Source organism: Bos mutus, chromosome 7 (assembly GCF_027580195.1).
Source record: "Bos mutus isolate GX-2022 chromosome 7, NWIPB_WYAK_1.1, whole genome shotgun sequence".
Taxonomy (NCBI): Eukaryota; Metazoa; Chordata; class Mammalia; order Artiodactyla; family Bovidae; genus Bos; species Bos mutus.
The window spans coordinates 100,111,660-100,137,177 of NC_091623.1; the positions used below are offsets into that span (position 1 = coordinate 100,111,660).

The 25,518-nt window shown below is 41.9% G+C and overlaps 1 protein-coding gene and 1 long non-coding RNA gene across 5 annotated transcripts in view; both read right to left on the minus strand.

The window, feature by feature from the left end:
- The window catches only part of LOC138988653 (uncharacterized), a 64,200-nt gene extending 61,433 nt beyond the window's left edge, over positions 1 to 2,767 (minus strand). Inside the window, exon 1 of the long non-coding RNA XR_011464926.1 lies at positions 1,833 to 2,767. This is a non-coding gene — a long non-coding RNA (uncharacterized lncRNA). The remainder of the gene's footprint in view (positions 1 to 1,832) is intronic.
- Positions 2,768 to 3,953: 1,186 nt separating this feature from the next.
- The window catches only part of SH3TC2 (SH3 domain and tetratricopeptide repeats 2), a 65,445-nt gene continuing 43,880 nt past the window's right edge, over positions 3,954 to 25,518 (minus strand). The window contains exons 13-18 of one of the 4 annotated variants that reach the window (XM_070374587.1): positions 23,297 to 23,447; positions 20,832 to 20,954; positions 19,462 to 19,612; positions 17,697 to 17,908; positions 15,522 to 15,746; positions 3,954 to 15,090 (exon numbers count right to left, since the gene is read on the minus strand). In XM_070374587.1, coding sequence (XP_070230688.1) covers positions 15,555 to 15,746; positions 17,697 to 17,908; positions 19,462 to 19,612; positions 20,832 to 20,954; positions 23,297 to 23,447 — 829 coding nt within the window. In that variant the 3' untranslated portion in view covers positions 3,954 to 15,090; positions 15,522 to 15,554. Of the gene's footprint in view, positions 15,747 to 17,696; positions 17,909 to 19,461; positions 19,613 to 20,831; positions 20,955 to 23,296; positions 23,448 to 25,518 lie in introns of all 4 variants that reach the window. The other 3 variants (XM_070374589.1, XM_070374586.1, XM_005910416.3) reach the window with 3 other exon arrangements.

Below are 25,518 nucleotides of genomic sequence, written 5' to 3' on the forward strand. Positions count from 1 at the left end.
CTGAACATTGATTTTTAAATTGAAATGGCTTAATGAGACTAATTAAGAAAAATACGTTCTTGACAAAAAATCAACCATGTTGGTGCTAGTTATAAACATGGAGTCAAAGCATCCTTGGTGCCAAAGGACAGAGGTCAAAATGTCTGCCATGTTAAACACATGTCAAAAGGAAAGTGCTAATAGAGGGAGATCAAAACTTCCCGTAGTCTTTTGCGAGGATTTGCAATCATTTGCAGGCAATGCTCTGATGAGGCAGACAAACCGACATGGCCACTGACTTTGCAAAGCTCACTTGAAAAGCCAAGCAACTAGCACAGACTATATTATTTTAGGCATGCTTTAATCCTACAAGTTCCATGAAGACACAAAACATCAAGGAATAAATGTTATCTTTATGGGTGGAGTGAGTGAAGAATTTCTCAAACTTGCAAGGGGTTTCCAGGAGAATTTACTTTTCTTCCTGAACAAGAGAGGTCTCTTTCCTCTTTGTCTTCCTTTTCTGGTGGTCCCAGGAGTTACTTGCTCCAGGTCATCTCCAGTGCTAGGCACTGGCTTATCCACCAGACCTCTGGGCCTCATGCCTGTGCACTCTTATCTTCTTTAACAAGGCTGGAGTCAGTGGTATGCCAGAGCTGGTTCAAAGCCACTCCTGAAAGCCAGCTATTAAATTTTAAAGATTTGATAAGGTGGGTGTTAAACACAGCCATTATTAAAAGTGAAATTATAACTGTGAAGAAAGCTGAGTGCCAAAGAATTGATGCTTTTGAACCATAGTGTTGGAGAAGACTCTTGACAGTCCCTTGGACTGCAAGGAGATCCAATCAGTCCATTCTAAAGGAGATCAGTCCTGGGTGTTCTTTGGAAGGAATGATGCTGAAGCTGAAACTCCAGTACTTTGGTCACCTCATGCGAAGAGTTGACTCATTGGAAAAGACTCTGATGCTGGGAGGCATTGGAGGCAGGAGGAGAAGGGGATGACAGAGGATGAGATGGCTGGATGGCATCACCAACTCCATGGACATGAATTTGAGTGAACTCCAGGAGCTGGTGATGGACAGGGAGGCCTGGCATGCTGCGATTCATGGGGTCGCAAAGAGTTGAACACAGAGTGACTGAACTGAACTGAACTGAAACTTATGATCAAATATACCACCTTAAAAATAGGTAATAAATATTCAAAACTCATCACTTCCTGATTAGTTTAGTAGAATCTGCTTCTAAGGTCATTTACATCTATCACATCTGTATGGTAGTCACTATATGGTGGTGTGCATATCTTTCCCAGCCCCATATTCAGTAACATCACACTAGTAGATCGAAATTAGCCAAAGTAGGAGTAGTTATACCACAGAAAATTGCAAATGCTACAAATAGAGACTTAATTATGGTTCTGTTGTTTGTCTAGATTTAAGAAAGTGAAACTAATAATGTAGATTATACTTAAAGCTGATAAGTCTATAGCTGTTCCACAGTAATAAGCACAAAAAGCAGGCAATATTCTTTCAAACTCAGAAAAAAAGTCACTCACACTATTGACAAATGAGTGGTTTCCAAGCTCTTTGTTGTTTCACTTTTGTCTTACTTGTTAGTGAAAATATCAATGAACATTCTTGTCAAAACTGTTCTCGTTATCCAACTGCAACCATGATTGACACTAGATACAAGAGTTCTGAATTATCAAGGAATGCATTGTCTGAAAATTAATATGGAATTTACCTTAGCATTTACATTTTATTATTTGTAAATTGGGTGTTGTACATCCTTCATAAAAGTAAAAAGTATCATAACCTTGAGTATGCATTCACACACACATTTCCAGAGTTGTCACTTACCTCTGACGTCCCTCAGAAGCCTCCCATCTCTTACCATGAGACCAGGACCTGCTGCAGCCACCAGGCCACTAGGCCAACTGAGGTCATGATGGGCCCAGGGAAGTACTGGGAGCTTCAGACTAGAGGAAAGGAAGGCCAGTGTTTACAGTGACGGCTGGCTGCAGAATGGCCTTTGTCTGCTCTGGGCCTTTATTTATTTTCACACCAGCCTAAGGCCTTTGACCCCAGTTTGAAGTCAAAGGACAGGAAGAAAGATTCTTTACTTTCATGATGATTGGCAACATAGTTTGGCTGGCAGAGAATGCCAGGGCACTATGAAGCCCTGGCCGAGAACATCTCAAGGCCCTGGAAGGACAGCTCGCACAAGAATTGGAAAGAGAACAACCCCACTTCTTCCTTTAGGCAATACACCGTTTGGAGTCTCTGTAGGAAGACCACACTCACTCACATTCCTCTCTATTTCTCATTTGCTGGTGTCCTTTTGGGGAGAGGGGGATCATACTTAGTTATTTAATTATTTTACCCATGTATAACTTATATCCTAAATAATGCCTACCATGCAATCACATATTCATTCAATCATTTATCCAATAAATCAATATTGAGTACCTTTGTGAGTCAGGCACTTTTCTTGTGCTGTAGGTACAAGGGTGACCCAGGCAGTCTCTGACCCCATGGCGCATAATGTCAAGTGGACAATATGGACATTAAATGGTTTTACATCCAGTTGGATGCAAACTCTAAGTGCTTGTTCCACATGTTCCAAGCTGAAATTCATTATTTTCTTCACACAAATACTCTTCTCAAATGCCTGTCAATAGAACCACAGCAATCATGGCCACTACTTATATGACATGTGCCAGGCACTAAATACTTTACATACATTAACTCACTTATTCCTCACAAAATTCCCACAAAGAATTATTAAACCTATTATCACCTTCATTTTACCAAGAGCTTAAAAGCTTCTCTGATAAGCAGTGAAATTGTTCAATGGTACCACTATGCACCTTGGGCAGGATGTTCAGGTAAACAAGATCAATCCAGCTGAAATTCCATGAAATTTAGCAAATGTCGAGCTTCAGTTTTTATGCAATACCTGCAGTCTGGATGAGTTTCAGATGGTAGGTATCCTGACTCTGCCACTTTCCACCTGAAGGACTTTGGGCAAGAGTTAATTTCTTACTTAACCTCGCTGAACTTGTTTCCTCATGTGTTCTATATGAACAATTATACTATGCAGTTACTTCCTGGGTAGGGTGAGACCATTAACAGGAGTCAGTGATATAACGGGACTGCATATCTGGGACCTTGGCCCACCCAAGAGTCCATAGACTCCTTGAGGTCATGGACCTTGATTACCTTGCTCACTGGAATGTGAGCCTAGCACATAAGAGATGTTGAGTATTGGTTGGTTGAGTGATTGGTTGGTTGGATGGATAGATGGATGGTTCTGTTTCCATTGTCCCACAGGAGCTAGCCCCAATTCAGATTCTCCTTCCGCGAGTTTCCCATACATGAATCCATTCTCCCCCAAGAAGACCAACAGATACTCAAAGGCAGGTCTTTTGTCCTACATCTCACCACAGCCCCAATTTATGATTCACCCATGAAGGAGCCTTGGAAGTCTGAAACAACACTGCCCACTCAGGCTTCAAGAAATCCTAAAATTTCACCTGTTCCCTGCTACCCTTACTTCCAAAGAACTTTCAGAACTAAAGGGATTTCCTGTAATGCTTGGTAAATTAATGCTTATAAAAACTGAGTTTCCTGGTCATTCACTTTCTTAAGACAAAGGGGAACCATCAAGTGTTCACAAGGGAAATCATTCTCTTTAGGATCCTAAGTTCTAAACAGAAAATGTGAAACCAGAATTGCATGGTTATTGAAAGCACTGCTTTTCAGATCAGATAGAACTGGATTTGAATCTCTGCAAGTGTCTTAACTTCTTTGAACCTGTACTCTTTCATCTGGAAAGTGGGAATAATAACACATGCTTTGTAGGGTCATTTGAAGGATCAAGTCAAATACCATAAGTATATTACTTAACACCATGCCTAGTACAGGGCAGGGACTCAGCAAAAGACTGTGATCATCCCTGATCATAATTGTTACTGAGTTGAAAATCAGGAAGAGACTAGCACATCTAGAACAATACATCCTAAGCAAATAAAAACTATGTCTATTATTCTCAATAAACTTTTACTGAGCACCCGCTATGAATGTGAGCAGTCTTATCTAATTCTTTATGTTTCTCATGAGCAAAAAGCAGGTAGATTATGGTCTTAATACTTTCTCCCTCTCATAATTAACAAGAAGGGGCCACAACCTGAATCAAAAGTTTCATTCATTCATTTTTTTATTAACCCATTCACTCAACCTTTATTGAGGTTCTACCATATGTCAGACACTGGTAATGACTTTGGGAATATAGAATTGAGTGACTGAAACAAAGTCCCTGCTCTCATGGAGCTTCCAATCTAGATGGTGCACAGGAATTTTTTTTAAGTCACACAGACAGTATAACTACAAACTATGATAAGTGTCCTAATGGAAAAGTGCAAGGATCTACAAGCACATGAAAGAGGGAGAGCATAATATAAAGATACAAGAACAAAGGAAGACACAGACTTTGTATAACTGGAAAGAAAAGAAAGGAATGCCATGGGACTTGGAAGAGGGTCAGGTTATAAATCTGAATAATCCCTTAGAACTTTAAAACTACCAAAAATGCAGATCCTCCATGTCATCTCTCTGTTTGGCCATCCTTTTCTCTGCTCAGTACAGTCCCAAAGCTACATGTTCTAGGATAGACAAAAATCTGTTTTGTTTGTTTCATGAATAAGTAATTGGTTGTCAGGATTACCGTGCAGCTGTTCTTTCAGCCTGGCCCTTGGCAGTCCCCCTGGGGAAGAAAGCAGATGTGGCTAGTGTCACTGCTGTCTGGGGCAATGTGCAGACATAAGGGGTGTTCTTATGAGCATCTCTGTGAAGCAGATGTCCAGTATACTCCCAGATGAACAAACATCAAAGCTCTCAATTTACAAGAAAGTTCAAAAACAAAAATGTTACTTTCACACATAATATTTGGCCCATGCAAGAGGTAAAGTAATTGAGTCATATAAATCATGTTTAAAAATCATATTCTAGATCTAAAATGTTAGAATCAAAAACAGAAGAGATCACCTACTTAAAATTCTTTCCATAGATAAAGAATTTGCAGTAGGTAAAAATTTGCATAGGCAAAAATTTGCAATCCCAAATAAAAATAATATAGAAGTTTAAGAGAATAAATGTGTTCCTAAATATTGTGAGTTGGTTAAAAAAAAAAACAACAACCCTGTTCCTAACAGTCTTCATGCATATGAATTAAAGCATCTCAACATGAACAGAGACTTCTCTCTGGCTATTTGTTTCATAAGACACATTTGGAAGATAAGGGTATCCCCACCAGCTTTCCAGGATATCAAAAGCAGGTAAACTCTCTCATGTCAGTGACCTCCCTTCTGAGCTGCCTTTTCAAGTACCACAAAATTCCATCTACCTGGCTGTCTCACTTACTCAGGTGTCCACAGTCTTCTACTATTGACCCTGGGGTCTCCTGCAAATTCATCCCATTCCTCACCTGGAATCTTTAAAATCGAATTTATAATTTGTTCTGATGTATCGCCATTGCGTGACTATAAGCTTTCTATTTCTCCTCTCATTTTCTATCTGGGAAAGATGGTCTATCATTTCTTCTGGACTATTGAAAGTGGGTGAAAGTGAAAGTGGCTCAATCGTGTCTGACTCTTTAGAACCCCATACAGTCCATGGAATTCTCTAGGCCAGAATACTGGACTGGATAGCCTTTCCCTTCTCCAGGGGATCTTCCCAACCCAGGGATTGAACCTAGGTCTCCCACATTGCAGGTGGATTCTTTACCAACTGAGCTACTTAACTGTAATCCATGAAAACCTCCGTATTTTCTCAAGATCCCCTAGAAAATCAGTTCTCTCCAACCCTATTCTAGACCCACCAGAATCACCATATTGATTTCAGCCTAGCATTCCAGGCTGCTGAAACAAGTTTTAACCTTGCTTCTCTTCATAATCATATTAGTGGTGGTATCTGTCCCAAAGATGTGTCCCCTGACTTAGATGCACAATATAACATAATAGTTTCTCCATTCTAGTTCCAGCATCTGGGAGACAAATCTCACCTCAACCATGTACTAACTTCGGACATATCATTCTCTAAACCTCAACTGAGATAACAACAATAGTATCTTCCTCAAAATGCTGTTGAATTACATGAGAGAGTTCTCAAAAAGTTTTACATAGGGTATAGCACATAATATTCATTCATGATGTCAACTGTTGTTTTTATTTTGAAATGTACACATTCTCTGGTCTCAATAAAGTTGTCCCAGCAAATGATGTATATGAAAGAACAAAAGCCAGAGCCCTCAAGGTCAGTACTTTTCAAACGGTAGGTTAGTAAGCCTAGAAATCAATTTAGGAGGTCATAATCTGAATATTCTTAATTAGCATAGAATGTTCTTTAAAATGAATGGAATAGACTATATTAAAGTGCATTTCATATTGTAAGCATTAAATGATGTTTTTTCAAATATTATATGTATGTTTGTGCATATGCATACTGAGATACAATGTAAAATGCATTTCTTATTGTGCGTCATGGTTTAAAAAAAAAAAAGTTTTGAAAGACATTGTTGTAGGCTGATCCAGAGCTCCCAAACACACTCTGGTAATGAGATACAATTTAAGAGAGACATTACTGCCCTCTGCTGGAACTCTATTTCTCATGAAGAAGAACTACCGTAAAATGGCAGAGGCCTTCCTTCTCCTAGACCACGACCTCATCCATCCTACCAGTACCTTGTTTGGAAGCTTGCCTGCGAGGAATGCACCCCTTGAGCTATCCTGACTCCCTGGGCCGTGAGTCCAAGGCAGCACTAGAAGTGGGAGCCAGAGTTCTCACCTTTAACATAATTTTAAAAATACAGCGTCCCTCCCTCCCACCTGCCTCCCACAGTCTCTCCCAGAAACTAAACTGAGCAGCACCATAACTGAGTTATCCTAGGTCTCACCTCTGCCCTGTCACACATCACAGCCCGGCAGAGCCTTCCAAGCCCCTAAGCAGGGGCATGTCTCTTCTTCTCTGGGCAGATGACACCCCTCAAAGGAAGGTGAACCAACTGCATGTTCTCAGAGCTGGGACTGCCAGCAGCCTCCAACCTCTAACGCCCCTGAATTCTAAAGTAACTCACTAGGGTTGGAAGACCAGAGGGGCACAGACTTGGAAAGATATGCTGTCCCACCCCAGAGGTAAGCCTGCACCAAGAGGTAAAGACCACAATAGAAGAGCACCCCTAATACACACCCTTGTCTTAAGATGTTAAAGCCCAGAAAACCAGATACACTTACCAAGAATCTATTTAGCCTTGCTTCAGTATGAGAGCTACTATTAATTGAGGGCTCATACCTAGTCATCCACACTTGAAGTCTGAAGTAAAACTTGAAGCAGAGTTAAAACTGAGGCTGAAGTATATAGAGTAACTTGTCCAGTCACTCAGCCAGCTTAAGACCCAGACCCCCTTGAGTGCAGGACCAGCTTTCCCAGCCACTGCGCTAAGTCTGGCTACACTTCCGAACTTCAGAGCTTACACCAAAAAAAGAAAAAAACTGACTGAATTACAGAGTGACAAATAAAACCCAGTATGAAAAAGAGTTTAATCTTAACTTTAAAATAAATAATGACTGGGTCATAATCGGCATTTTTTAAGAACATAAACTATTAATTTGCTTTAAAAATAGCCTCATTTGTTTTAAGTCTTGGATCAGACTTCTTTCTTCCTCAGGTAAAGGCCTGTCCACAAAGACAGACGTGCCTCAGCCATTTCCTCATCTATAAAATAAAGAATGTAAATAAGTGTATCAGTTCATCTAGTGTCTACACTATGTGCCAGGCATTGAGAGTGCTTGGTAGTTTTACGTGTGCTGTCTTATATAATTCTTACAACTTTGGGCTCAGAGAACTTAATTTGCTGAAGGTCATACAGACAGTAAGAGACAGATTCTAACCCAAGTATCCCTGACTTCCTTGCCCCCAACTAAGAACTCAGTGATGTGCAGGGTTTATCCCCTTGAATTATTGCTTCCTCCCATCTCCTCATCCACATATCTCAATGGCAGCAACTATCAAAAGGAAAGGAAGTCAAGATCATGAAAAACAAGGAAAGACTGAGAAACTATCACAGATCAGAGATGACTAGGGAAACATGACAACTTAAATGAAATGTGATATCCTGGATCCTGGATCACAAAAAGGACTTAAGGGGGGAAAACTGGTGAAATCCAAATAAAGGCTGAAGTGCGTTGTTGCAATATCCAGCTAATGGGTTTCCTGCTTTCCCTCCTGCTGCCCTGTAATCCATTCTCATGCTGCTTCCAGATTCATCTTTCCAAAGGACAAATCTGAGCGTGCTCTCTCTCCTGCTTAGAACTTTTTTTGTGGCTCACCCTCACCTCAGGGTCTGTCTCCAGCTCCCGTCTCCAAAGTCTGCTCTTACTTCCCCTCCTTACCTCCCTGACTTTGCTCCAGCTTTGCTCAACTCACTGCTGTTCTGAGAAAACAAGCCCTCTCCACCCTCTGGACCTTTCTTGTCACATACCCTGTCAGTCAACTGCCCAGGCATCAGCTAGAATTAAACAGAAATCTCTCTTTCTCAGGATTCAGTTTAGATGTCACTTCCTCTGGGGACCACTCCCTGATGCCCTCACTCCTATGCTGGGTTAAGTCCTTTCCCCAGAGTTCTCATTGCACCCAGTAGTTAGCTCCCATCACAGTGCTTTCTATCCTGGATCATATATATATCTGCCCCTTCCCTCTCATACAACTGAAATGGGAAGCATGCACTCAGGCATGGCATTAAATAGCACTGACTCCCATTGTGAGGAGGTCAGTTGTTTGCGCTGCTTGCTGTTTTCCTGATTGCAAGGAGAACTGTGTTAGCTGGTCTTCAACACTCCCTGCCAATTGTTAATCTCTTTATTTTCAAATAATGCTAGATCAAGCCTAGGCTAGGCACTTGCCATAAGCAACAGGATCTAACTTGAATTTGGTACACTGTTTTCACCGTGTTTATTTTTATTTATAAAAATCTGTTTATACAAAGCAATACAGAAGTTTCTCTTCTGCACAGACCAGTCATCCTTTATAAAATTAATTTACATGAGTAAAGAAGTAAGTCAATTTAGGAAAAAACTGGTAAGGGGGTTTTCAGGTGGCACATATGGTGGTAAATGCACGTGTGCATATGCATGAGCACATATGAACACAAACATGCACATATGCACATGTGCATTTAACTGTGAAAACAGCCCTGAAGTAATCATTTGTGTAGCTAAGTCCTTGGATCCAGGGTACTGCTCTTTGCCACAGCTACCTATGTGGCAGGGAAAAAATTACTTTTCTGTTTTTCAGTTTGTGTATGTGTGTGCTCAGTGGTCTCCAACTCTTTGCGACCCCCATGGACTATAGCCTACCAGGCTCCTCTGTTCATAGAATCTTCCAGGCAAGAATACTGAAGTGGGTTGCCATTTCCTACTTCAGGGGATCTTTCTGACCTAGGAATCAAACCTATGTCTTTTGTGTCTCCTGCATTGGCAGGTGGATTCTTTACCATTGCGACACCTGGGAAGAAGAGAAAAAAAACTGGGCCATAAAAATATAGGAGTTCATCTCCCAGATTCATCTCTCTTCCTGCTCATATGGCATAGAAATAACATTGCTGAAAAGGAACCTGAAGCAGGTCATACTTTTTCTATTAGAGATCAGAGATTCAAAGTGTATAGAAGTTAAGTGACATGTCCAAGGTCACATCGCAATTTAATGTCAAATGCAAGACCAAAATCCAAGTCTCCCCAACCCCCAGTGAACTGTTTCTCTCTTCATTTCTGAAACCCTGCACCCCTAGTTCTTTCCCCAGATAAACTTGTGAAAAGAATTATGTTTTATTTACAAAGTATAAGCAAACACAGACAGATATAATATAAAGACATCTTAAAATGATGGCAAAGTAAATAAGAAAAGAATAAAGGCAATATTAGATTTCAAAGCATTAGTATGATTGAATAGGGAAGTAATGTACCTGAAAGCTGAGAAAATACGTTATGGGTTTTCCACAATGTTGTAATTCCCTCCTTGTTCTTTATTTAGATTAGATGCAAGGAACCCAGAGCCAGGATCCAGGCATGTTGCTAAGTTTTGGGGGAGGATTAGGATAAAGCAGGTAATTGATTCATCTTTAGCTACTACCTAGGAATAATAAAACCTGCATAAAAAGAAACCAGACCCAAACACCACTTTACTCATTGTCTATGGATCATGAAAAAGTGCATGAACATGATTCCAGGGGTAATAGTTCACCAACATTTCTTTAAATGGAATTTTCAGACACTTTTAAAGACCATCTTAGCAGAGTAATTTGCATACACAGTGTAGTCACTGCAATGATACAGTGCAATGTTTCTTTTCATCTAAGAAAAATAGCCTTATCCTTGTCTTTGGAAATGTGCTGGACATTTTTATAATTGACCTGGTTAAAGGCAAATTTAACAGATTTACAGGTGAACCAAAGTACACAGAATCACAAAGAAATGGAAAGATATCCCATGCTCTTGGATTGGAAGAATTAATATTGTTAAATGGCCATACTATCCAAAGCAACCTACAGATTTCGTGAGATTCTTATCAAATTACCCATGACATTTTTCACAGAACTAGAACAAATAATCCTAAACTTTATATGGAACCATAAAAGACTCAGAATTGCCAAAGCTATCCTGGGGAAAAAGAAAAAAAGCAGGAGGCATAACCCTCACAGTCTTCAGACAGTATTTCAAAGCTAAAGTAATTGAAACAGTGACATTGGCACAAAAACAGACATATGGATCAATGGAACAGAATAGAGAGCCCAGAAATAAAACCACACACCTACGGTCAATTAATCTTTGACAAAGGAGGCAAGAATATACGGTAGAAAAAATACAGTTTCTTCAGTAAGTGGTGCTGGGAAAGTTGGACAGCCTCGCAGAAATCAATGAAGTTACATTGACACACAAAAATAAACTCAAAATGACTCACACCACATACAAAAATAAACTCAAAATGACTTAAAGACTTAAATGTAAGACATGATACCATAAAACTCCTAGAAGAAAATACAGGCAAAACATTCTCTGACATAAATCGTACCAATCTTTTCTCAGGTCCATCTCCCAAAGAAATAAAAACAAATATAAACAAATGGAACCTAATCAAATTGACAAGCTTCTGTACAGCAAAGGAAACCATAAATAAAACAAAAAGACAACCTACAGACTGGGAGAAAATATTTGCAAATGCTGTGACTGACAAGAGCTCAATTTCCAAAATATACAAACAGCTCATACAACTCAACAACATAAATAACAAGCAACCCAAGTGAAAAATGGGCAGAAAATCTAAATAGAGATTTCTCCAAAGAAGACAGACAGATGACCAACGGGCACATGAAAATATGCCCATCATTGCTAATTATGAGAAATGCAAATCAAAACTACAATGAGGTACCACCTCATATCAGTCAGAATGGCCATCATTAAAATGTCAACAAACAACAAATAGTGGATAGGGTGCGGAGAAAAGGGAACCCTTCTACACGATTGGTAGGAATGTAAGTTGGTGCAGCCACCATGGAAAACAGTACGGAGGTTCCTCAAAAAACTAAAAATAGAGTTGCCGTATGATTCAGCAATCCTATTCTTGAGCATATATCCAGACGAAATCACAAGTCAAAAAGATAAATGCACCCACACATACATAGCAGCACTATTCAAAGTAGCCATAACTAGGAAACAAATGTCCATCAACAGATGAATGGAAAAGAAGATGTGGTACATATATACAATAGAATACTATTCAGCCATAAAAAAACACAAATGAAATAATACCATTTGCAGCAACATGGATGGACCTGGAGATGATCATTCTTATTATACTAGGTGAAGTAAATCATACTTAGCATACTAGGTGAAGTAAGTCAGAAAGACAAACACCATATCACTTGTTGAATCTAATACATAACATAAATGAACCTATCTAGGAAACAAAAACAGACTCACAGACATAGAGAACAGACTTGGGTTTACCAAGAGGGAGAGGGTCAGAAAGGGATGGGCTGAGAGTTTGGGTTTAGGAGATGCAAACCATTATATATAGAATGAATAAACAGCAAGGTCCTACTGTGCAGCACAGGGAACAGCACAGTATGTTCAATATCCTGTGATAAATCATAATGGAAAGGAATTTTTTAAAGAATATATATTTGTGTGTGTACATATAACTGAATCACTTTCCTGTACAGCATAAATTAACACAACATTGTAAATCAACTATAATTCAATTTTTAAAAGTATGCAGAATCAGAAAAGTCTAACCAAATCTCTCAGTGAAGTGTAAAATGGGTAGCTATAATGCTCTTCACCCAAATACATGTGTGTGTGGTGGGGGGTGTTGTTGTTGCTGTTTAGTCACTAAGTCGTGTCTGATTCTTTGGCAACCCCACGGACTGTATCCCACCAGGCTTCTCTGTCCATGGGATTTCCTTGGCAAGAATACTAGAGTGGGTTGCCATTTTCTTCTCCAGGGGATCTTCCCAACCCAGGGACTGAACTCATGTCTCATGCATTGCAGGCAGATTCTTTTACCATTGAGCCACCTGAGAAGCCCATGTGTGTAGGTATTTATGTGTATATATGTGTATGTATTTATGTATACAAATATGTATATTTGTAACAATTGAAAAATACTTGGCCAAACAGAAACTCATATGAGCAGAGACCGCAGATGATAAGCTCAATGTGAGCCAATGATAAGATGTAGCTGTTGGGGAGAAGAAAAATCTTAATGCAATGTTAAAATACGATATTAAACCACATTAAGTACAGTAATGGGATTCCCTGGTGGCTCAGATAGTAAAGAGTGCCTGCAATGCGTGAGACCCAAGTTAGACCCCTGGGTCAGGAAGATCCCCTGGAGAAGGAAATGGCAACCCATTCCAGTATTCTTGCCTGGAAAATCCCATGGACGGGGGTGGGGAGGCAGCTACAACCCATGGGGTTGCAAAGAGTTGGACACAACTGAAGAAGCAGGGGAAGTACAGTAATGACCCTCAGTACTCTCTACCCACCAGCTAATACCAGTTATAAGAACCACACTATCAAAGGGACAGGAATTGGCATCTGGCCAGAGGACAGTAATAGGTCAGTGGGGAAAAGGGGAAAAGGAGAGGGTCTGTAACCTGAGACAGGTGGGGAATGGTTCATGGCTTGGATCCCAAAGATCCCAGAGAAGCAAGTCTTCTCCAACTACAAGATTCGTAACCATTCTGGAATGCATGTGCCTCCCAGCAATGTTGTTGAAAGGCTTCTGCATGGGAGGTTAGACTCAACTTCAACATCCCTCCCTTGGGGTCTTTATGGTTTGTGTTGGGGGCAAAACCACATCCATCTTACATGGCAGTGGACTAGGTCACTTCATTTCCTTCCTGAAGAAGAATACTCTAGAGTAGAGATCATTTTAACAACCAATCAAGCTCCTAAGAGAAAATAAGATGTACCAGTATGTGCACAATATTCCTGACTAGAAGATGCAGTGCTGACTCAACTCACCACCTCTATCCTACCCTTCCACACCACCAATCATCCGGTTGCCCCAAGAAGCTAGAAAGAAAGGGCAGAGCATCTTACAGTAAATCTAAGCCGTCTGTGATCAGATGGTGAGACCTGTAGCTAGATCTTGTATGTTTCCACATTTCAGAACAATAGTGAACTACCAGCATCTGGGGTATTTCAGATGCTCATTAAAAATCCATGTTCCTGGGGTATCTCCCAGACCTACTGAATCAAAATTATTGGGGTAAGGACCAGAAAGTTCATTTTCTGCAAGTTTCTCAGGTAACTCCTTTTCACATTCTCTGAGAACCATGGTTCCAGAGCACTGCTTCTCATGCTTTAGTGTGCATTAGAATCACCTGGAAAACAGGGTAAAGCCAGGGCTCCTTGGCCCCAGAGACTGTGCTTCAGATGTCTTAGGTAGAGCCCTGATATTCACATTTCATACAATCTCATGGGTGACGCTGATGTTGCTGGTCCAGTCAGTGGGCCATACTTAGAGTTCACTGCCTTAGAAAATTCCTGATTCTGTCATCAAAGAACTCAGATACTGTGGTAGCCCCAAATGACTCCCCACCTTCTGGAATCCACATCCTTGGTAAATCCTTCCCTTTTGTGTGGGCTGGACCTAGTGATTCACATATATTTTGAATAAAATTCACATATTTTGAATACAGTATGCAAAACTAGTTGGATGCCACCTCTAGTGTGACTAGAGGTGGCATCCAACTAGTCACATAACTAGTCATAACTAGTGACTAGTTATGCCAAGACAGTGACTACCCACTCTCACCCTTGCTCTTATTCTTCTCACATGCTCACTGATGAAGAGGCTGCCATGCTATGAACTGCCCGATGGCAAGTCCCACAAGGCAAGAACCTGTGAGCAGCCTCTGGCCAATAGCAAGCAAGGCACTAACTCCTACTAATAGCAAAGTGAGTGAGTTTGGAAACATATCCTTCCCTAGATGAGCCTGAGAAGACTATAGGTATGGCTGATGCCTTGATGGAAGACCTGTGAGCTACTCTGAGCCAGAGGACCCAGAGAAGTCAAGCTTGGATTCCTGCCTTCTCACAGAAGCTGTGAAACAATCAGTGATCCAAGTCACTAGATGTGTTATGCAATGATAGATAATAGAGATACTTTGTACATGAGCAACCCTGGAATCGATATGACCCCTTGGTATTTAACCCATCCTTCAAGTCTCTCATCTCATCTTCCATATTATTAAGGAGACAAATGTGTGAATAAACATAAATGAGCAATGTTTAATAATACACACTATTTACACGTGATTTATGTCATAATGTTCTTATTGCTCAATTTTTAAGCTATGACCCTGGGGAGGCTTCCCCTGGGTTTTAGGGAGGTTGTGGGGGAGCAGAGCTTCAGGGCAGGATGGGGATGGTGCATCCACATCAGACCTCACCCTCTGTGCACTCCACCTGGCCATTCTGAGGCTGTGTCTTTTGCACTAAGAGCATGGTGAATTCTCACCCGCCAGTCCTTGTGACAGGAGGAGTAGCACCTCCATTGGCTGAAGAAAGAGAAGAAAGAAATGACTAGTTTCACTGCTGGCAAGGGGAGGGGTCTTTCCCTGAGAAAAGTCAGTAAAGGGAACAAAATCCGATCTGCTTGCCTTCTCTCCAGTGCAGTGCCTGACTTCTTCACTGAGGGAAGGGGACAGCTTTTCTAGGGGCAAAAGTTCTCATTTTCTCTAGAACTGTGTGTCTAGAAAGTACATTTCAGGGGCTGCATGTGTGGAAGGGCCACAGTCTACTGAAAAGGCTCTAGACACAAAGCCAGGACCCTAATCCCTGCTCCACCATCCATTCCTTGTGTCACTGAGTTGAGCCCATTCCCTCTGGACTGTGCTCTTCCCATTCTGAGATGAGACGATGGGCCAGGACATGGCTTGAACTCCCCAGATTAGTGTCTAAGAGGCTAAGAAGAGAGGTAGCTTCTGACCATGGCAACTGGTTGGAGATGGGACAGCTGTCCTCAGAGGGCCAGGCCCCCACCACTCAGCCAGCGTGCCCTCTCTGAGGAGCGCCCAGAAGGACAGCTATGCCACAGGGGGCTCTGGCAGATGTTGTCCAGCCTGGTCCTAATGATGTCCTGCAGCTCCTCGTCACCAAGCAGGACCGCTGCGGCCAGGGCCAGCCAGAAGTACTCGGTGGCATCGTGCGCATCCTAACCCCCAGCATGAGGGCAGAAAAGAGACAGCATTAGCAGACATTTCCAGGAGAGGCTTGGAGGCAATGCCGGGAAATCTAAGAAAACTAGCTTTTGCCTGTTTGACATCCTTTCCCATCCCTTTCTCCTTGTTCCTTGGGGGAGTTCCCTCACCAAGTCCATGGCAGTTCTGTGGCATTGCTAACCTCGGTGGCCCTCCTCCCCAGGCACAGGGATGGCATTTTACCCAGACACAGACAATCATAAAGCAGCATCATCCTGGGCACAGAACTTTAGGTATATGAATATGACTCAAGCTGACTTGTCCCAAGTCACTCCCTGGGACCTTTCAAGTGTGACCTAAGAGAGAAAATGGTCCCTCACCCTTTTAGATGGGGGCTTGAAGTTGCCAATAATAGAAGGAAAAAAGGCCAAGTAATAGAGAGAAGTAGAAACATTCTACGGAGAAGGCAATGGCACCCCACTCCAGTACTCTTGCCTGGAAAATCCCATGGACGGAGGAGCCTGGTAGGCTGCAGTCCATAGGGTCGCTAAGAGTTGAACATGACTGAGTGACTTCACTTTGAACTTTCACTTTCATGCATTGGAGAAGGAAATCGCAACCCACTCCAGTGTTCTTGCCTGGAGAATCCCATGGACAGAGGAGCCTGGTGGGCTGCCATCTATGGGGTCGCACAGAGTCGGACACGACTGAAGCGACTTAGCAGCAGCAGCAGCAGAAACATTCTAAGCCAAGAAGTACAGAGAGAGGTCCCCACGTCTCTCTCAGATCCATGATGGCATCTGACTACCAGCTTCCAGAACTACCTGAAATTAAACTTATACCTGAACTTCCCAGTTCCTTGAGCCAATAAATCTCCTTATTTGCTTAAGCTAGTTTGAGTTGAGCTCTTTCCCTTGCAATGCCTAGAGTCCTTGGTTGATGGAATCAAATCATACACATTTTGTCCCACTTCCTGGGAGCTGTGGATCAAAGGCAAGATCACTGAGGGGAGTCCTTCACTACCCCATCGTTCCTCCCTCCATGGTTGGGATGCAGAACATATGGTTCTTCCGGTGAGACTCAAAAAGATATGTCTGGTTCTCATTAACCCTCATAAGTCAATAATAAATTCAGACCAGAAACACTCTGGCAAATAAGAAAAAGACAGCAGAGCTGCCCTAAGGGTCTGCAAACAGAAGCCACTGTTTCTGTGTGAAGAGAGTAAGGGCTGTGCTGAAGCAGACAGAGACATCTGGTAAGGGAAGCCAGTGCCTAGGGACAAAGTTCAAGGGCCAGAATGCAACTGAGAATTATAGACCACACACACAGTTCTATTAATAGAAGTCACTGGAAAAATAAGAAGTTCTGGATTCAACTCCAGCAGAGCAAACAGGAGATCAGGGCTAAGATCTTCTCAGGACCTAGGCATGCTTACACTCTAAGACCCTGCATGTTATTATCTCAAACGTGCCAACATGTACCTAGATTTCATCTAAAATATCATTTATAAAACCTCATAAGAAGTGAGTTTCAACTGACTAGTTCATCTATAACATTTTTTAGACATACAGTTAGGAATTAATTTTAATTTTGAAGCTTATAGTTCTTTTGTTTGGGGGTCTCGTGTATTGTTTAGGTCTCATATATTTTCACAGGTCCTGTGGAGGAGATCACGGGCACTAGAACATGTGCCCATAGTATCTGATAAATGAAATGGGCCCAGAAATCCCAGCGGGGCAAAGAAAGAGAGGAACATGTCTCCTCAGCAGAGATGGGAGCCTCTTTGAAGTCTCCAAGGGGGGCTTAAGTGGAGACTGTCACTGTGTTCCCAGAGGAGCCACTCCCCACCCTATGAGACAACACTCCCCAATTTACTTCTCTCTACTTTACCATGAAGGCTCAGGGTAAGGGAAGAATATAACTGGACAGCAGCTCTCAGACAGCCTCACAAGCCTGGTTCTTACCTTCAGCTGGTAGAAGGTGAGTCGGCCCAGACGATAATACACCTTGGCATAGTATAAGGCCTCCTTGGGGCTCTGCAGGCAGGGTGGACAGAGGGACAGAGTCTTCAGGTAGCAGTCCTCAGCCATCTCATACATGTGCAGGGAATAGTACACAGTGGCCAGACGGTGGAAGGCCACCAGCTCCTGCCGCTGATCTCCTAGATATTGAAAGACTGAGAGAGATATCCTACAGCCAACACCTTGCATCATTAGTTCACTTATTCATTCTGTACAGTTTAGAGACCCTTTCGCTTTTAACTCATGCTTTAGAATCTTGGGGTCTAATGGGTCTATGACTGGTTTTGTCTTTGGTGGATTTACTGTTTCAATAACTAATTCTTTTAGCACAAAACAGACTTTTAAAGAGAACAAAGGCTTCCAATTGTATTTTTTGGAATATTTACAAGGTGGCTGTTTGATGCAATCTAAAAACATCACTTTTAAGCTTCAAAGAGCCAAAAGCCAAAGCTAAAAGAGAAAAATCCAACTGTCTGATATGGAAATATCCAGTCATGCGGAATAGCATGAAAGGGTGAATATATCCTCCTTTCAGCTTCCGTCCAAGGAAGGATAAGAATGCTCCAGAGGGAGCTGCCTGGGCTCTCAAGGCCTTCTTAAGACCAGCAGACAGTTGCACAAATAAGGTTTTCTGCAGTAAAGGAAGAGTTAGGAAAAGAAAAGAGAGCTCTGAAGTGCAATTAAACACAATAAAGTTCAGTACCATCCACATCTCATGCCCTTGAGAATGCCCAGAAGTCCCTTCTAGAATCATCACAGAAGACTCCATTTGCCCTTACATCTAATCAAGCATCCTTTAATAAAACCTGCTTTTCCTCAAGCATCAATATTTGAGATGAGTTTATCTTTTTATATTCTGCATTTTTTTTTCTATTTTAATGACTTACATTGTTTCTCATTAGCTTCTGTTGTAAATGCAAGCTATTTCAGCTACTGAGTGAGTTATGGGAATCTGACTTTCATTTATATTTCAATACCATAGGAAAATACGCACTTGACTAATAATCAACTAATTAAAAAGGTTAAGGCACAGTGCTTTTGTAATAGGCCATTAGTGCATAGGATAGGATAGGATAAAATACCATATGTGCATAGGATAAAATACCATTTACCCTGGACTCAGAATAATACCAACGATACTAACTATAATAGTGTGCACAAGTAACACTTATCAAGGACCTATATACCAAGCACTGTGCTGTGGGTTTCAGCTGGATTATCATTGGTCTTCATAACAACTGTATGCTGTGGGTGTCATTTTTAATCCTGATATGCCAATGACAAACTTGAGGCTTCAGTTCAGTTCAGTTCAGTCGCTCAGTTGTGTCCGATTCTTTGCGACCCCATGAATCCCAGCACGCCAGGCCTCCCTGTTCATCACCAACTCCCGGAGTTTACCCAGAGTCACATCCATTGAGTCAGTGATGCCATCCAGCGATCTCATCCTCTCCCCTTCTCCTCCTGCCCCTAATCCCTCCCAGCATCAGAGTCTTTTCCAATGAGTCAACTCTTCGCATGAGGTGGCCAAAGTACTTGAGGCTTATAGATATTAAATTAAGCAACTTGCTTACCTGGGGGCTCCTTGACACTTTGACCTAGTTTGAACCTATGGAGTCTGACTCCACAGGTATGCTCTTACAACTTTGTTGTCCCTCAGGGAGTGTCAGCCCCTCCCATCCAGTACCCCCAGACAATTAGGACCACCTACCTGCGACTGTGCTGAGTCTGGCTGCCAAGGTGGCAAATTCCAAAGCCTTCTCATAGCCTTCCAGGCTGATCTGCAGCTCTGTCAGCTTGTTGAAAATCCGGAGCTCGGTTCTCACTGCCTTCATCCTCCTTGCTAAGGGAACAGCCCCAGTCTGAGAACAGAGGCACAAGGAAACAGTCTAGCTGAGAATCATCAACACATACCATATTCTAGAAGGTTATATTATATCTTACTGCCAGGGACTGAGGGATGGCAGTGACTGAAGCCCAGGGGGAGATGGCACTTCCCATGCATGGCTTTTCTCAACTCTCTTCTGATCCTTGCTCTTGGTTGCTCTGCCCAGACCTCAGAGGTGGAAGAACTAGAGGTCATCAGGCTACCCTGAAACTGAGAGCAGGAAAGAGAAGACAACTTTCTTCAAGGCCACATGGGAAGTTATTCACCTTCCAGTTATGCACTCCCTTAGCACCCACAGTGCTAATCTACGAAGTACATACATGGAGTATGTGCACAGTGCCTGAGAGTCCCCAGGAAATAGTCATTTCTGTTATTTTTATTATGAATGTTGGGCAGGTCACTTCATCTCTCTGAGCCTCAGTTTTGTCATCTATAAAATATGTATGACCATGAGAACCTCAAAAGTTAGAGACATGTCTTTCATTCACTCCTACCACAGTGCCTGGCACACATTGCCTGTTTGATGAATGTTTGATGACTGAATAAACAAAGCAAATGAGTAAGTATTGGAATAAGTGAAATTTTAGGATCAAGTAAGATAACAAGTTTCCCAAACTTCAGTCTGTAATGAACAATCATGATTTTTTACATATCTACTTAACATATGGACATTTATTTAATTACTATTATTTCCTAAATTGTCTTTTTTTTTCTTGCTTCATTCTTTGCAATAATATCTGTGAAATCATGTGTTTGATGAACTGGTATTATACATATTTAATTTTTAAAATATATTTTAATACATAATAAAACATAGTAAAGAAAAAGTGTTCATCCATAGACCAATCATCTCCCACCATGCCATGTACATAGAAACATTCTGGTCGACAAAGATATGTGCTACAAACTGTATAGTACCATGCACCTAAAAGTTGTAATTATTATGGTATGTTCTCTCAGGAAGAATACTTTATTTATCAACCCCAAGAGTGACAGAGTTTATCAGCTCCTTCTTTGAGAGCCTGCTGGACTTAAGAGAGGGAGAGCCTGCAGGCACTGAATGAAGAAGGGAAGACAAAGAAATACCATCAAGAGAGGGGAATGGGGCCCCAGGCCAAAGTCCAAGTGAACCTGCCTACATTTGTGCCACAGCCTGGCTGGGGATATTGCTGACTATGCAGCCCATGACTCACTCGGTAATACTCAACCGCACGATGCCTGTGGCGAGTCCCATTGAAGAACACATCACCCGCTTCCTCATAGAGCTTGAGAGCCAAGGAGGGCTCCTCTGACTTCAGGGCTTTCTGGATGGCTGCCTGGGTGGAAAAGAGACTGCTGTCAAAGGCGGAGAGAAGCACTTCTGAATGTCCACAGGACTGGCAAGAAAGACATCCTGACCATCTAGCTTAACCCTCTGTTAAAGTCCCCTGAACCTTAAATTGTCTTCCATACTCTTACGGCTGGTAAGAAGCCTTCAGGATTCCCTAGTTCTACATTTCCCCTTTGATGACATGGAGATGAGACCATTTGATGAGATGATAAGTTTACTTTGACAGCCCTAGAAATGGTTTTCAGCAGCACAAACATCTTGTAATAGTTGAATATTTATTTTAATGTGTTTCAGAGAAAAAAGACTAACAATACATCAATAGATAGCTAGAGGGAAACTTGTATAACACAGGGAGCTCAGCTCAGTGTTCTGTGACAACCTAGATGGGTGGGATGGGGGAAGTGGTTGGAGGAAGGCTCAAGAGGAAGGGGACTATATGTATTACAGCTGATTCACATTGTTGTACAGCAGAAACCAACACAATATTGTACAGCAATTATCCTCCAATTAAAAATTTTTTAAATTAAAAAAATAATACATCATAATCTCTGATTTTAGATAGCACTGTTTAATGTAAAAAGTTAAGTTGATTTGAAGTTGAGTCAAAGAAAAATAAATAAATAATAATAGTATAGAGGTACTGGCTATGGCAAAACTATAAACCTGATGTATAAATGACTGAAGTTTGGAAAAAGTGAGTTCATCCAACACAGTTTCCAGATGGAGAAACAGGCTCAGAATAAGGAGTTTTCAAGTTTACATCAATAGTTGTGGCAAACAGAAGCTAGTGTCTTTGATTCCATTACCCTTCTCCTGGCCCCTATGATCTCTTTATCTCAAACAAGCTATTTAATTTTGCACCTAAACAAAATGTGATGAAGACATAGAAGAGAAGAATGTACCACACCTGCAGCACAGCTACAGTATCTCAAAGATCCTTAGGTAGAGAATGGTTTACCTCAATGGGAATGACTGCAGAACATCAAGTCAGGTGGTAGTCTAGGGTTAGGGGTACCTGGGACCAATTCTGGTCTGTGAATTACAGGGCCAAGGTCCCTCAGTTATTTTTATTGCATATACAGATACACAAAGATAGAGGCAGTGAGATGAAATCCTGGAATCAGGAGTTCTGCCACCAAGCAATGAACAACCCCAATAGCCCCCTCTGGGCCTTTGTCTCCTAGAGAGAGAAAGACAAGACCAAATTGTCTGTTCTCGGATAATTCTTCCACCTCTAAAATCCCAAGGCAGAATAGAGTCTCTGAAAGAAAAAACTTTAAGTCCTACTGCTGGAGAGAAGTTTTAACCACTTACTAGCTGTATCACTTTAGGCAAGTTACTCAGCCTCACTGAGTATTGTCTGTAAAGTGTAAATTCCAATAGAAATTCCTGCAGCATTTGTAATGAGGATGAAACAACATCATGCATGTGAAGTGTTTAACAAAGTCTCTCATGCAAAGTAAGCCTTCAAACAATGTTATACAATCATTATTAAGACTCAGTGGAAGCAAATTTGTGTGAGTATAAGTAACAGAGTAAGGGAGTTGGGTAAAGGGGAAGAAAATGACAAATGGGAAGGAAGTGAAGACTAACAGGCATACATCTTCTTATATACCAACATAATGTCAATATTGTGCAGATAGTGATAATGATGATGATGAAATACCACTTATTAAGCATTTACTAAGTCCCACGTACTTAGTAAATATTTATGTACATGTGTTTACTATGCAAATAGTATAGTTAATGTTATAGTTAATGTTACTATGCAAATGTTATACTTAATATTTACTAAAGACAGATCCCCTCATGAAGAAACTGAGGCCCAGAGAGCTCAGATAGGTCACACGGTTCATAATCAATGGCCCTGTGATTTGATTCCAGGTCCATCTTTCTTTAAAGCAGAGGTACTTAATCTACACTATGATATACTACAGATGTTAAAGGTGTGCAAAAAAAAATAAGAAAATAATAATGTTAATACACTGCAAACATCAACCTTCCTTACCTCCCTGAAGTCAAGCTGTGTGTTGAGCTTTAGAAAGATGGATAATTCTGCCAAGACAGATGAGTAAGTCTCCCATCATGTTCTTTGAGAGCTCACACATGCATATGGAACTCAGGAACTGGCCCACAGCTGCTTGTATTTAGCCTACCAGACTGCCCTGGTTTCCATCTTGACTCCAGGGAGCAGCCCAGAGTTGACTGTCCTTCTAAGAGCTTGACCAGAACATCACCTCTCCCTAGTTCCAGCTCACCACTTTGGAGGGTACAGCTGCCCCCATTCCCATGGTCCAGGCCAGCAGATAAGCTCTGCTGGAGACTTACCTGCAGGTACAGCTCCACCAGTTCATCTTCCTGCATGAGGTAGTGGAGTCGCCCAGCTCCAAGCCAGGCCTCAGCAGCCTTGTCTCTCTCCCCCAGGTCAATGAAGATACGCAGGCTCTCCTTGATGCAGGTGAGGGACCTCCTGAGGGACCTGGGGATGAACAGGGACCCATAAGGTATGAGGGCTCAAAGAGACCTAGAGTCATTCAGCACAGGAGGACACTGAAACTCTAGTGGGGGAACAACATTATTTCAGATCACACAGGGCGATCTGCCTAAACCAGCTATGATCTGCTGCTGCTGCTGCCACCACTGCTAGGTGGCTTCAGTCGTGTCCGACTCTGTGCGACCCCATAGATGGCAGCCCACCAGGCTCCCCCGTCCCTGGGATTCTCCAGGCAAGAATACTGGAGTGGGTTGCCATTTCCTTCTCCAATGCATGAAAGTGAAAAGTGAAAGTGAAGTCGCTCAGTCGTGTCCGACTCTTAGTGACCCCATGGACTGTAGCCCACCAGGCTCTTCCATCCATGGGATTTTCCAGGCAAGAGTACTGGAGTGGGGTGCCATTGCCTTCTCTGAGCTATGATCTGGATCTGCCTAAACCAGCTGTGATCTGGATCTATCTAAACCAGCTGTGATCTGGATCTGCCTAAACTAACTGTGAGATATTGAGAAAGTACAGAATCTCTCTGTGCCTTGATTTCCCCATCTGCAAAATGGGAATATAACTGTACCTGCCTCAGAGGATGCTTATGAGAATTAAATGAGATAGAGTGTTTCCAACAAGTGCCTACCATAGAGTAGGCACTTGATAAATGTTTAAATGTTAGTTATCATTTTTATGATTACTAGCTCATGATCCAACGACCTTTCCATAACACTATAACATTTTTCATAAGAACCTAACACAGTGGATGACAAATGCATACTTATTGAGTAAATGCACAAAAGAATGACCATAGTGGTAACTGTAAATCATTAAAAAGATTTTGATGTTTGTATAATAAGAAAAATCAAAGAAGGAGAAAAGTTTTGGTGTTTAACAGACTACTCTTCAGTTATTTGGAAATTGCTCATGTAGAAAACTCTTCCCCTCATGTCAGGGATTAATGAAGAAATGAGGTGTAGGTAATACAGTGTTGTACAGGTTCAGAATTCCAGAGCAAGAAGGAACACTGGGTATCACCAACTTCAGCAGTAATTAGAATCGTCTAGAAACTCTTTAAACATGCATCCACAGGCAAAGTCATCACCTCAATGTGTTGACATACCATGCTAGCCTGGTACACTCTAGCTCAGGCAGCAGCATTTTGTCAAAGCTCCTTATCAGCTACTATTGTGACTCTATTGTGCAACTTGGGTTGAGACTCTCTCCTTATTTCATAGGGAAAACAGGCCCAGAGATGGGAAGTGACTTGCATAAGACTGCACACCACAGCGGGGAACAATCAAAGGCCAGAACTCCATTCTCCTGAGTCTCAGCCCAGGACTCATCCCATAATACCCATAGTTCTTCATAGTGTAAATCATGACTCACCTGTACCAACATTACCTGGGGAGCTTATTAAAAACAGACTCCCAGAGATCTCTCAGACTGACTGAATCAGAATCATCACAATAGCAAGCCAGGAATCTGAATTTCTAAGACACACCCAGATTATACTACTGTGCACTGAAGTTTGGGAAACACCAAACCATGCAAATCCTTCTAGGAACACTGACCATTACCAACTAAGTCTGTAAATAGTTAGGAGGTCCTTATCAAACATTGAGCTTCCCTGGTGGCTGAGAGGTTAAAGCATCTGCCTGCAATGCAGGAGACCAGGGTTCGATCCCTGGATCAGGAAGATCCCCTGGAGAAAGAAATGGCAACCCACTCCAGTATTCTTGCCTGGAGAATCCCATGGACGGAGGAGCCTGGTAGACTACAGTCCACGGGGTCACAAAGAGTCGGACACAACTGAGCGACTTCACTTTCACTTATCAAACATGGTTCCATCTCATGATAGGCAACCCAGGCCCCAGGCCCCCTTGTTCACAGTGTTGGAAATAAGCATTGTTTGTGACTAATAAGGCCCTGATTCATCTTGACAACAAGGTGGCTATTAGCCTTCAGAGAAACTGCCAGACATTTGGCCCTTGTAAGTCCTGAGAAGAAAGAACTCTCGTTCTCTGCTGCCCTGCTTCTGATATAATATTTACAGACATCAAGGATGGGCAGT